The sequence below is a fragment of the Haemaphysalis longicornis genome, unplaced genomic scaffold (genome assembly GCF_048455015.1).
Source record: "Haemaphysalis longicornis isolate Haplotype H1 unplaced genomic scaffold, Haemaphysalis longicornis Haplotype H1 scaffold_255, whole genome shotgun sequence".
In the NCBI taxonomy this organism is placed as follows: Eukaryota; Metazoa; Arthropoda; class Arachnida; order Ixodida; family Ixodidae; genus Haemaphysalis; species Haemaphysalis longicornis.
This window is the reverse complement of record NW_027526317.1, coordinates 86,291-99,871: the sequence shown is the minus strand read 5'-3', so window position 1 is coordinate 99,871 and position 13,581 is coordinate 86,291. Positions and strand designations below refer to the sequence as shown.

Sequence of the window (13,581 nt, the reverse complement as noted above, 5' to 3'; positions counted from 1 at the left end):
TAACAGCCTTTGGCCAAGCAGCTTCGTTTTGGTGGCGCACGTATTAGATTTATATATTATTTAGTTTGTTTACGAAGGTTATAGCAAAAAACCCATATGGCCGATTGGTTTCTGGGAGAAAAAATCTTCAAGTGTAATTTAAAATAGGTAGTGGGAAAAAAACTTTCAAATAATCTGGCCACGTGGCACAAAAAGTTGGCGTTCTCCAGTCGCAAACATATCAAGCTACGCGGCAGAACACTAGCCTGGTTTTGTTAATAAATCACAAATTTATACATGGTCCTTATCAACGAAAAAAATTCCCGCGCGTTCCCGCGAGGGGAACACGAGTAAATGCAGAGCATTGGGGGTCGTTAACGCCGCGTACAGTCGCGTTAGGGTGGGTAGTTGGGTCGTAGTTGCGTTGGTGTTGGTTTGGGGTAGAGAGAGGAGAGTAAAGTCGCGTTAGGGTGGAGCGAGCGTCAACCAAGGAAGGAAGGAGCAACGCAGTGACTGAAGCACGAGCGACCGCTAGCCGCTTTATATTTGCAGCGTGCGCAGTAGAGGGAGAGCAGTACGGGGGGGAGAGCGCGCATGGGCAAGCAGCGCGCCCCTTCCACGCCCCAGCGCGCTGCTATCGCGCACCTGTTACGCCGAGACCGCAAAGGAGCGAACGGGCTGACTACGACGCATCCGCGCGCCAGCTACTGTTGAGAGAGAGGAGGGAAGAAGGAGAGGCGCACCTGCTGCGGACGCGGAGCTGTGGACGCCGTCCGACGCAGGAAGAGGCGAGGCTAAGAAAAGCTCTGCATTTGAAACTTATTCGTGGTGAAGCACCTTAGTTGCTTGGGCTGACAGCGTCTATAGAAACGTTGCGCTAATGCTTGCCTAGCAAGCAACAGCGTCGTTTTCTACTTCCTGGTGGTTTGGGAGGTCATTTCTTGTAGGAAAGATGCCTCGCATATCAGGGGCTCGGTTCGTAGCCTTTATATTACGTAAGGTACGGCGCTCTGTTCCAGACACCAACAGGGGTTATCACGAGTCACACACGGGCGCCCACACAAAGAAGGCGTATAAGGTAACGTCATGATAACAAGTTCGGGAAGAAGGAACACCTTAAGTGGCGCAGGCGAAAATACGTCAGCCGCTGCTATTGTAGCCGACCAGCCAGATTGCAAATAATACAAATGACAGGAAGGAACAGGTACATTCATCACGGCCGTCTTTCTTTAAACCGTGTCTCAGTGTCAACCCCATAGATGGTTGGCAGGGCATGCTTCATGCGCAGTGGGTGATAACGGCTCGAGAAATTCCCGCTCCTTTATCGATGTCCTAGCGTGCGCTGCAGACAACTTTAGTAGGAATAAGTGCTGCGCTCACAGCGCCCTCTGTGCGGGGCAACCGTGCCTATTGTCGTCATCTCATGTCAGCACGGTAAATCAAGCTGTCAAAGGATGGTCAAAAAACAACTGTGTATTGGATAAAACCGGTTCAAAATAAACTAACAAGATTTAAATTAGTTCAAAATACACGTACCAGGTTTTATTTGTAATAACAACAAACTTTTCTTAAATTCAGCCTCGAAATCGGTTTCAAACAGAGCTTTTATTTTGTACAGCACACTTCTAAGCATGCTGAGTCGTGTGACATGAAGAAAAGTTACGGCCAGTCTGTGTCTCATTTTAATTGCTGAAATCCGGTTCAACGCAAGAGACGGTGCCACTTCCTCAGCAAGCATGCAATTGCTTGCAACCAGTGCATCTCCCGTGCGCAAACAGCGCGCGCCGTGTTGCAAGAGAGAGGCTTACAGTCTTTGAATACACATTACACTGCATGCATCGACCATCCCGCTGTTTCACATTAGTGAAAATGGCCCGGGATTTTTTTTTGTCGTTGTTGGACATTTTGTGTGATGTGAGGTCTCTCTAATCTTACTGCTTTATTAGACGCTAACGCCGAGTATTCACAAACATAAATATAAGTAAGAGTTGTCCCCTAATCTGCCCTAAGTATTGGAAAATAGAATCTGCCGGCTGTCACTATAGAAAACACCTAACTTTTAACCATTCCGGAACGGCACACTAAATAACAATTGAAGCCACTCCACACAAAGGACACACAACAAAGGACATTGCCATTCTACACGAGCAAGGTGGCTTGCTACATTAGGAAACGTGCAATCTTTTGGTCACTCTGAAAAATAGTTATAGAAGCGCCTATTTTTTGTTCTTATACAAACATTTTGTTACGGTTCACGATTATTTATCTCCACCTAGTGCCTCAAGTGTTAAAAAAAAGAAATGTAAATAAATGAGCAAGTCTTGGAGCCTTCTCTTTACGCATAACGCCAAAACGCACTTTACCAACAGCAGATATATGCATCCCGTAGTTAGCAACAAAGACATACGACGGTGGCTAATAGTATACGTGCAGGGTTGTGAATACAACGGGTCATACGAAAAAAACACAAGAATAGCTACTTTGCATCGTAAAGACACAAACAGAGACGCCTAAAGTATCAGCAGAAAATCCCAGACATCCGCCGAAAAATACTCAAAACTGGATTTTAAATGCTTTTCATAACAATAAATGGCTCTAACGTTGACGTAGTGATACACAAGGGCAGTGAACGAGGCGCACTGCTTTTGTGCATCGAACAAAATGCAATATGAAAAATTCATGTCAGTATTTATTGCCCCATTTCCAAACTCGCTCGTGTTAAAATAGGGCACTTTCATTTTTCGAGTACGCTGAGCTAAAGCGTAACTCTGTATGGATTTATGCACTTGAGTAACAGTGCTTGGTAACTGTGTTTCTGTGTACTGCTTGGTGGTGGAGGGTGAACTCAATGACTCCTCCGGCGATATTTCTGTATGCTATGACTAGGAGGCCTTGAGGTAGCTTTTGACTGCAGCTGTTATTTAAAATGGAGATTTTCAACAAGAGTAAATGTCTGATCTGATATGATCTGATTATGAAGTTTAACTTGCCGACACTACACAGACGAAGGAAGTGGCGTATAGGAGGGCTCCTGGTTAGTTTTGACCACCTGGGAATTTTTAACATGCGCCAAAACCTACAGCACATGGCGTTTTCGCTTTTCGCCTCCATCAGTACAGCGGCCGCAACGGCCAAGATTATTGTCCAATCCTTCCTTTAAACAAGCAAGCTGCGTTCAGCACACCGCGCGCCCGTCACAGATAACATTACTTCAAAAACATCGGTTACGGGTACCGTACATCTGAATACACTATTGTTTGTTATAATAAAACATTGCAAATACCAAATCTTCGTCTTGGCATATTACGCATGTTTACCTTAGAATCAATGGCCTTGTGGAAAGTATTACGGCACCGAAAAGAAGTTCGCGGTAGTAGCGAATTGTTTTAATAATATGGGACAGGACACTACTATAGCAGCCTGCAAAGGCATCAGAGACACCATTCACCGCATTTTATTCACGTGCTGGGCAGAATACATGTCAATCTTTGTGTGCCTTCTGTTAACCATTGAGATGAATATGTTTCGTACAGTGCAACGTTTTGAAGCCGTAAGTGCACCATCGTACGAAAGCGCGGCGTTGCCGTTGTCTGGTACAAAAATCCACTGTTTTCCTCTGTAATTAGTAAATAAAAATGTCTCAGGTTTAACACTTCTGTACCTAGTCATGAAGGGCGAATGCTAAGACCATGCGCACAGCGTTTCGTGGAAGTATGGCTTTAAAAGCGAAGACGACGCACGCTGCGCGTGCGTTCTGCGGTCTAAAAAATGCATTCGGAGGTGTAAAAGTATGTTCCTTGGGCAGAAAAATAAAGGACAGGGAACATATCGTCATAACTAGTTTCTACTGAGAGATACACATTTATATACGGGTTTGTTGTTTGGACATATGAGTAAAATCGAGAACAGAATTTTTTGATAGTCATTATTAAAGGGTACCCGAGGAACGAGACGTGGACAAGAAAGTACACAAAAAGCGCTGTGTCGTGCCTTCTACTGTGTCACCAATTACTTCACGCTGTTTTTTTAAGTTCTTAACACGCACCAACCTGCCCACTTGCTTTCCGCTCTTATGTGTATTATATGAACGAAGATTTTCTTTGGCATTGGCAGGTCGGCATAAAACACGGAACCTAATTCCCTAACATAACGCTGCGCATTACGATCGTTATTTGGAACATGTTGTTAAAATGTTCAAATATTTAGAACAACAAAACCGGAAGAAGTACGCGTACGAGTGAATAAGATATTGAATTTATTGAACAGAATGACGTCAGGCGTCGTTCAAATATGAAAAAGAATTTACAAGCAATTTCAATGTAGCATTCATGGTGGTCAGCGCGAACGAAAACAATACACAGAGAAGAGAATAGACGTTCGCGCTGACCACCATGAATGCTATCCAACTCGCCCAATTTGCTACCTTGTTGCAGTTAAATGTAGCAACTGAGCAATTAACAAATGCAGTATTGCCTATTCCTGCCGCATTTAAAATCATTATTCATTGTTTCCTTCTTAGGTAGAAGATCTCATCAAAAAGCTCACTTGGGTTTTCAACAAAACTATTCGGGATAGCAATTGGATGGATGAAAAGACTAGATACCACGCTGTACAAAAGGTGTGAAGGTGACCTTTTTACTTGCCTCCATGCATGCTTCAATTTGACCTACATTTGCTGTTATTCTTCTCATAACAAACTCTTACAACGTATCTTTTTACGTTGCCTTTCGAAGTCCCCCCCCTTTCAACCACATCCGTATGTCACTATATTTGCAGGTTTTCGCACCGGGGGCAACAATGCACTGAGCAACGTGTGTGCACCCTACAGAAAAAGTCGTAAACAATAAAAATAGGGCTCATAGATTCCATATTTAGATATAAGACGGCTAATGTTGACCTGGAAAAAGTCGTTGTATAAATGCCGGTGATTTAGACATGAAGCCCCACTTTTGCGGATTAGTGTAAGCTTGGTGTTTGTATTTCACACATTGTATGTTGCTCATTGAAGCGTCGCCATCTACGGAGAAAGTGTGATTGGAGCACCACTCTATACTCCTCTCCACAGCCGCGCTTCTTCCCGAGTCGTCCATACTCTTCTCCAAGCGCGCCGTCTGCGTCTTGCTGAAGAGTATGTGCGCAATGGCGGCAGCTCTTCGGCGGCCAACGGTGCGGCGGGCTAGAAGCTGCGCAGGCATTATCCTAGTCACCTGATAATAAAAAGCCATTGTCTCTAATCTCTAATCGTATCTTACTCTGTGACATTGAGATCGCGCGACTGTACTAAGAATTCAGCACAGAAAATCAGCAATATAGTAACTCCAAACATATCACTACCAAGCACTCTCTTTTTCACACAGTTTAAGGGCTCTAATTTTCAATACTCACATTAAGAATGCAGCATCACGCTCTAAAACCAGTTACGCATATCTTGTAGTTAGCATAATGAATTTTTTTTTCTCGCGATTAGAATTTTCTCGCGATTAGACTTTATTTTGTTGTCTTTATCTAATCGTTATTAAATAAAAACGACGGCGCAAACATTAATGCAGACAACATTTGTTGTACCACCAAAACAAGCGCTAGTTGTGGATGCCAACTGAACACTAATGAGAGCCTAAGGGCACGTAATCTTTGTGGCTTTCCGTTGGCCTCTATAGAACCACAATCGGCCTACGCTCGTTTCGTGTCTTGCCTCGCTTTGCTACCCTTTTAAAGAACGTGCTAAGAGGAACGTAGCAACGAGAGGAGTGTGCTAGTTTTCTGTTCCAAGGAAAGATGAAAAAAACTGTCGTGGTTAAGTTGGTGCAGAATTTATTAGAAATAGGATGACACGGGGTCATGGCTCGGAATGAGGATTTCGGGCGTCCTGATTGATTGATTGTAGGGTTTAACGCGCCGACGCAACGCAGACGATGAGGCGCGCCGTAGTGGAGGGCTCCGGATTAATTTTGACCACCTGGGGATATTAAACGTACGCCGAAATCTCGCACACACGGGCGTTTTTGCTTTTCGCCTCCGTCAGTAAAGCGGCAGCCACAACCGGGAATCGAACACACGACCTCGTGCTCAGCAGCGCAACGCCTTAGCCACTGAGCCACTGTAGCGGGTGAACCTCCGGGCGTCCAACAGCAGAAACTTTACACAAAAGTCTATAGGATTCCGACAATTATTCAGCAAGCTTCAAATACAAATGCAAATGCAAACTCAAATTTATTGTGTGCTCAGACATACAAACAGATTATTATACAGGCGAAAGTCCCACAATCTGGCTACTGTAACTTGACACTCGATGAAAAATGCACAACACAAATTTGTAAGGCATCAAAAGAAACCTATAATTATGACCCCACTGTATCAAGAAAACGAAAGTTTGCAGCAAACGCAGCAATACACAAGGACATAAATAAAGAACAGGAAACGAAACGAAAATGAACTACAACAATACAAAATAAAGGCATACAAGGTCTATACAAGATCTAACACCATTGCTAACAACCATGAAATATAAGTCTGATTTTCTGTTACCTACAACAAAGAATCTTTGAAGCGCTTTTTAAAGAGCGCTATGGATGATGATGACTTTATGTTGACAGGGAGGCCACTACAAAATGAAATTTCCACAAAACAAGAAGTTTTCTTGTCGAAATTAGTACGGACGATAGGTAACAAAAAGTTGTTATTGGCTGCAAACCTGGTGAAATTTCTTGTCCTTAAGCAAACAACATCGATGGCATCGTAGTAAATGTAACAATGAAATAACTTCTAAAAAACAGGCCTACATTATAGTTAAATAATTTATTTACGGGTAATATCTTGTTCTCACGCAACAGAGGTGGAGCTGAAGAACGGTATGAATTACGTGTCATAATGCGAATGGATTGATTCTGGATGTCTTAGACTGATGAGACATGGGAAGAATATATGCTACCCTAAGAGGCAATGCCATAATTAATATGACTATGAATGAAAGCGAAATACAATGATATAAGTGCATGATGAAAAAAAAACTGCTGTGCTTCAAAAATACGTGAAATCGAAATGCAATTCTCGGCTTAAGTTGTGAAAAATGAAAGCAAAACGAAAGGCTAGGGTAGATTCCGATGCCAAGAAATGATGAATGTTTGCATAGAGAAATGGTGTGAGATCCTAGCATTATGGCGAGCAGGATGCCGCTCTGCCTATGGAAAGTCCTGAAAGTAATGAATTTAGTTTCTGTAGGTTCATAACTAAGTTATTGTCGCTACATCCGGTATTGACGTTATTGAGCAAAGCATTCAGCTTGGAGGTGAGCAAAGTGATCAATGTATCGCATAAGGATATTGTATTATCATCGGCATATAGGACACAGTGAAATGAATGAAGTAAATTTTGAAGATCATTAATATATATAATAAAGTGCAGCGGACCCAAAATAAAACCCTGGGGTACTTCTTGATTAAATGTTGTGGGTTCAGAGAAGGTATCATCCGCATATAGTGTGTACTGCCTGCTGAACAAATGGCTTTTACTGTTAGAGGTGGCCCTGTTAGAGGTGGCCCTGTTACCCCATATGCTTGCAATTTATGGAACAAAACATCGTGATTATTCGTACCAAATGCTTTAGAGGAATCTAAAAAAGCTGAACCCGCAAAATTTTTGGTGTCGATTGATTTTTTTTATAAAATTGAATAAGGAAAGTAGAATAGATTTGTAGAATGCCCTGATCGAAAGGAAACTGGCCAGTTTCCATTCTATCGGGGCATTTCGGTTGGCAGGACTGTTCGGCCTAAATTAAGCCTGTGTACTTTGGCCGGTGATTTTCTGTCCGGCCTTTTTCCGGCAGCCATGTTCGGCCCGTGTTCAAATGTGGGCCTTTGGCCGTATACGGCCGTACTCCCTTGGCTGTCCAATGGGCAGTGTCTGTCGGCCAGTGGACCGGCTTACGTTCACACGGCCAGATTCCAGCCGTAGGGCTCCGCAATTTCTGAAGCCACCCGTGTAGGCCGAAGTACGGCCACCGGAGGATAGCCGAGATGCGGTCGTCGGACTCCAGCCTGACTAAAGCTGCTGGAAATACGGCCTCGCTACGGGCATTGGAGTTTAGCCACAGTATGTTAACTGTACTGAGGACGGTCTCTGCATGCCGCGCAAGCAGATGACTCAGTCGCGCTGTGCAGCAGCGCAAGCCCAGAATTTTGGGTATAATGCAGCCACATCACAGTGAGCCCGCGCGCAACCACCAGCCGTCCAGCCTTCAGCTCAGCCTTGCTTAATTATCAGCGCTAGTTAATACCAAAACTCATTTATTAAACAGTGCTCACAAATTGTCGTTCCTTTATTGCTGTGCCTCTTTGCTGTGCCTCATTTATTACTGTGCCTCAGATACATAACACTAAGCATCAAATATGACACCAAATAACGAGAGAGAGAGAGAGAGAGAGAGAGAGAAAACGTCTTTATTTGTCCGGCAGATATGACGCGGCCTAACGTCGCGCTGGATGGTCCCTTGCCATCAGCTACTGAGCTGCCTATTTGCACCCAGCCTCCGAGGAGACAGTGCTTTCGGCCGCTGACGCTCGAGGGCTTCCAACACTTGCTGGACGGCCTTACGCTGGGCGTCGTAGTCCTTGCTAACTACCGCACCGGCCAGGTGTGGTGGTAACGTCTCTGTAGTACCTTCTTTCACGTTACAGTTCCACAGGATGTGAGCCATCGTGGCTCTGTCCTTCTCACACACCGCACACACGTCACTGGGATACACTTCCGGGCATACGTGCTTGGCTATCACTGGTGTCCAAACCGCGTGCGCTTGTAGCTGTCGTAGCGTTACCGCTTCTTGCCTGGTGAGCTTATGATGGGGCGGCGGAAACACCCGCCTGCTATCCCGATACCATTCCAGAGTGTCTTTGTACGAGGTGAGCGGTATCACCTCGAGGTCGTCCGTCCCCATAGGTCGGGGGTCCGAGCTTACGCCGCGACTGGTGAGCGCATGCGCCGCTCGGTCCGCCTCCTCGTTGCGGTTCTCGCCCGTGCTGACCGGGCCGACGTGTGCCGGGGACCACTTCACCGTCACCGGCAGCCGCCTGGATTGTAGGGCCCCGCACACCCTCACTGCGGTGGGGGACACTTCGTCTGTAGCGTAGTTCATGATCGCCGTTCGCGAGTCACTAATAACTGTAGAGCACTTCGGGTTCACAAGCGCCAGCGCAATGGCAAGCTCCTAGGCCTGATCCGAGCTCCGCGCCCGAACGCTGCCCGCCGTGTACAGCTCCCCGGAGGTAGCCGCGACCACGACCGCTGCGTACGTGCCCGGCCGGTATGGATACTTGGCCACGTCCACGTAGTAGGCGCCGGTGTCCGACGCATGCGTCGCCGTGAGAGCTTTTGCCCTCGCGAGCCTTCGTTCGTGGTTGACGTCGGGATGCATGTGCTTCGGGATCGGCGGCACCTGCAGTTGGTGGAGCAACCCGCACGGCAGCGATGCCCGACTCCCTTCCTCTTGCAACCCCTGTCCGCGATAGCCTATCCTTTTCAGTATCGAGCGTCCTATCCTCGTCTGCGCTAATCTCGCTAGCTGCACTGTGCGCTGAGCTTCGGTGATTTCGTCTAACGTATTGTAAACCCCTAGCTCCAGGAGTCTTTCCGTGCCCGTGTGCGTATACAGCCCTAGCGCTGCCTTGTACGCTTTGCGTATTATCGCGTCTAACTTCTGGCGCTCCGCCGGCTTCCAGTCGTGAAACGCCGCAACGGAAGCCACGTGGCTGACCGCAAACGACTGCACGAGCCTGAGGAGGCTTGCCTCCTTCATGCCCGCGTGCCGGGTGGACACCTTCCTGATGAGCCGGATGGCCGTCGCCACTTTGGTATCCAGCTTCTTGATCGTAAGTCCGTTGTGTCTGAGCGCATCAATGTGCAGGCCGAGCACTCGTAGTGATTTGACGTGCGGGATGGCCGTCCCGTCCTTCGTCTTCAAGTTGATGTCCGGCTCGGTTGCGCCGCTCCTGCTCCTCCTGCGCGGCGGGATGATCAGGAGCTCCGACTTCGCCGGCGAGCACACCAGCCCCGTTCCTCGCAGTTGATTCTCGATCTCGTGGATCGCTGGTTGCAACGCAGCCTCGATGTGGCCGTCGTTGCCTCCCGTCATCCAGAGCGTTATGTCGTCGGCGTAGATGGTGTATTTGACTTCCGGAAGGCCTTCGAGTCTCTCGGCCACCGCGATCATCACCATGTTGAAGAGTATGGGTGATATTTCCGACCCCTGCGGTGTACCCACGCTGCCCAGTGTCTTGTTGGGGAGCTCCATGTCCCCGGCCACGATCGTCGTCGTTCGGTCGGTGAGGAAGTCCCCGATGTACGCAAACGTTCGCCGTCCCATGTTCAGACGGGACACTTGCTCGAGTATTGCCGAATGGTGGACCCCGTCAAACGCACTTTGTAAGTCCAAGCCCAGCACTGCACGGTTGTCCATGTAGCGAGTCGGTTGGTCCATCACCTCGTGCTTGATGAGTAACATGGCGTCTTGGGTGCTCAACTTGGCCCGGAAGCCCAGCATCATGTCCGGGTACAGCCTTTTCTCCTCGAGGTACAACTCCCACCGATTGAGTAGCACGTGCTCCAACGCTTTGCCCACACAGGACGTTAGCGAGATCGGCCGCAGGTTCTCGATGTGCGGTGGCTTGCCCGGCTTCGGAATAAGCATCGTCCTCGCCTCCTTCCATTTCTTGGGCAACTTGCCGGCACGCCAGCACTCGTTGTAGTATCGCGTAAGCGCCGTGACGGCCGCGTCGTTGTGGTTGCGGAGAGCCTTGTTCATCACCTTGTCGGGACCGGCCGCCGACCTGCAGTTGATCGACTGGAGCACCGCGCGGACTTCCCACTCTTCGATGTCCTCGTCGAGGCGGGCGTTGTCCGTGCCCGCGTAGTCCGGGAGGGGGTCCGGCGGGGTGGACGGAAGGTACTTGTTGTTCAGGCGTCGGCGGACCTCCGGCTCACTCATCTCTTGCTTCGCCTTGTGCAGGGTACGGGCGAGGACATGGTGCTGCGTTCCCTTGGTCTTGGTCTCGTCCAGCAAGTGGCGCAGCAGCTGCCAGGTGCGACTCTTGTGTATCTGACCGTCGGCTTCCTGACAGACTGCGGGCCACTGCTGTCTGCAGAGTACGGCGCTATGTTTCTCGATCTCCCGTTTGAGCTGAGCCACCCTCTTTCGGAGCTTGCGATTGTGTCGTTGCTTCCACCTGTCGCGTACAGAACTCCTCTTTTCGAGGAGGTGCGCGAGCTGACTATCGGCCTGGGGGGCCGCGTCGTCCAGCTCGACTTCCGTGGTGGCCGTTCGCGCCGCCTCGTTGAGGGCCTGCGTCCACTTGTCAATGTGTCTATCGGTTCCGGGATTCCGCCCAGGACCTCGCGATACGCGTTCCAATCCGTTATGCACTGCGCTCTGGGTGCCGGCGCCCTGGATTTGAGCGGTACGACGATCTACAAGATGCAATGGTCGCTGCCGAGCGTCTCGCCCGTATTCCGCCATCGCACCTCGGCTCTTGCGCCGGCCGTCTTGCTAAAGGCCAGGTCGGGGTTGGTGTCCCGCTGTACCGACGTGCCGTGCCTCGTGTATGCCGCCGGGTCGTTGAGCAACTGGTATCCAGCGTCCGTGGTCTCCTCGAACAGGCTTCGCCCCTTTGCCGTCGTCTTCGGGTACCCCCACGCGGTGTGTGGGGCGTTGAGGTCTCCTCACTTCAGTGTGGCGTTGTCTCCGGCCAACTGGTTCACCTTGTGCACGAGGGTCCTGAACTTTTGCTGGTAGTGCTTCGGATTGCTGTAGATACGAACGTGCTCCCTTTCCTTCTCCTACCCGTGACGATCTCGACCGCTCGGTGCTTGATGGCGCTATTGCTCAGTAGTTCGTGCTCGAAGTAGGTGATCCCCTTCTTCACCAGGGTACACACTCCCTGCCGCGTTCCCTTCCCAATCGCTCTCGCGCTGGGAGGGCTGGCGTACGAGCGGTACCGCGGCATGTTCGGGGGAGCCTCGCTGTGCGTCTCTTGCAGTAATATTACATCCGGCCGTCGGGTGAGTTGCCCAATGTACTGTTGTAGTGATGCCCTTTTGCCTTGCAGTCCGTTCGAATTCCATTGCCAAACAACGAGCTCTTGCCTGGGGGCTATTGCTGCTCTGGCCATACTGGTTGTTGATTGGGTTGTTGATATTGTGCTCCTGCTCTCAGTCTTGCGATAGCCGCTTCCATCTGCACCAGCGTCCAGCGTCTCCTGCATCGCCTGGAACATCTGCTCAAGCTTGGTGAGGCGGACGACGATGTCGGCCGTCGTGGCTTCCAGCGCCGCCAGCCTTCGGTTCGTGGACTCCTCGAATCTGTCAAAGCGCTCTTCGAGCCTGTCGAGTCGTTCCTCCACTCTTTGGATTCTCCTGTCGATCGTTCGCGTTTCCGTGGCTCGCCTCTTGGCCCGGGGTCCGGGCCCGTCCATCGGGACCTCCTCCACCATCTCCTCAGCCGGCGCCTCGGTTTGTACTTCAATCACGGGTGCTTGTGCTTGCCGCTGGTTAGCGAGGAGCATATCCGGCTTTCTGTTCATTTCCAACATTCGTGCGTCCTGCTCAGCAATCCGCTTCTTCAGGCGCTCATTCTCGTTCCTGAGCTTGAGCATCTCCGGGCTGGGTTGTGGTGGACTCGCCGTTTGTTTAGGCACGGCCTTCTGCTCTGGTACCTGTGGCCTGGCTACGTCGGCCCACGCCACGCGTTCTTTCGAATATTTCCTCAAAGCGCGGTGAAAATCACCATTATAAACAGTTGGTACAATCGAACGTGGAAAATAATTACTCTCGTGTTTATTTACCTAAGATAAAATGAATCGCGCAAGGCGTCACCTCTAAAGGAAAGTTAATAATTTGCTTCAAGCTAGCGGTCCCAATAAGGGATATGTAGAATGGCGCTTGGATATACTTCTCCCCTTGGATTCCAGGTTTCGAATAATAGATATTACGAAAACATTTCAACCTGCGGTTTCGTCTCTGTTCTTTCCCGTCTTACCATTTAGGTTAACTTTTACTTTCCCTCATGCTAAGTTGACAGTGCCAATTACCGGATGCGAATCGCACTGCCCTATTCTGTATATTTTCGAGCGTATCAACCAGCTCTTTGGTGTAGGTATCCCAGAAAACACATGCGTACTCCAACATTGAGCACACATGAGTAAAATAAGGCTGTTCTTTTTAGGTAGATGGAGGTTCGCTGAAATTTTATATCAGAAAGCCAAAAACACGTGCAGGCGTACCCTTGTGTTGTGAACGTGCCCATTTAGGCTCTAACCTCTCGTTAAACAAACTCCTAGCTATTTATATTCCCTGGCCTTTCCTAAAGCTGTGTAATTTACGGTGTACAAATTCAGTTGGAATGAACGTTTTCTTGTGAAAGTGACGTTAACACACTTTTCAACAGTCAATGACTTTTCTGAATCAGCACACCAGGATGTTATTAAATTCGAATCATGCTGCAGGTATTTTCGGAATCACGTTCATTCGCTATAATCCTGTAAACTACACAGTCTTTTGCGAACATTTTGAACAAAAATTTGAGGCCAATTGTAATAACATTTATATATAACAGAAACA

General features: G+C 48.7%; 1 protein-coding gene across 3 annotated transcripts in view; it reads left to right on the top strand.

Moving 5' to 3' along the window:
- LOC144172726 (neprilysin-1-like) overlaps window positions 1–13,581 on the top strand; it is a 140,964-nt gene that overhangs the window by 61,899 nt on the left and 65,484 nt on the right. For all 3 annotated transcript variants that reach the window (XM_077701340.1, XM_077701338.1, XM_077701339.1), the window contains exon 11: window positions 4,499–4,597. In XM_077701340.1, the coding sequence (XP_077557466.1) occupies window positions 4,499–4,597 (99 nt within the window). The remainder of the gene's footprint in view (window positions 1–4,498; window positions 4,598–13,581) is intronic.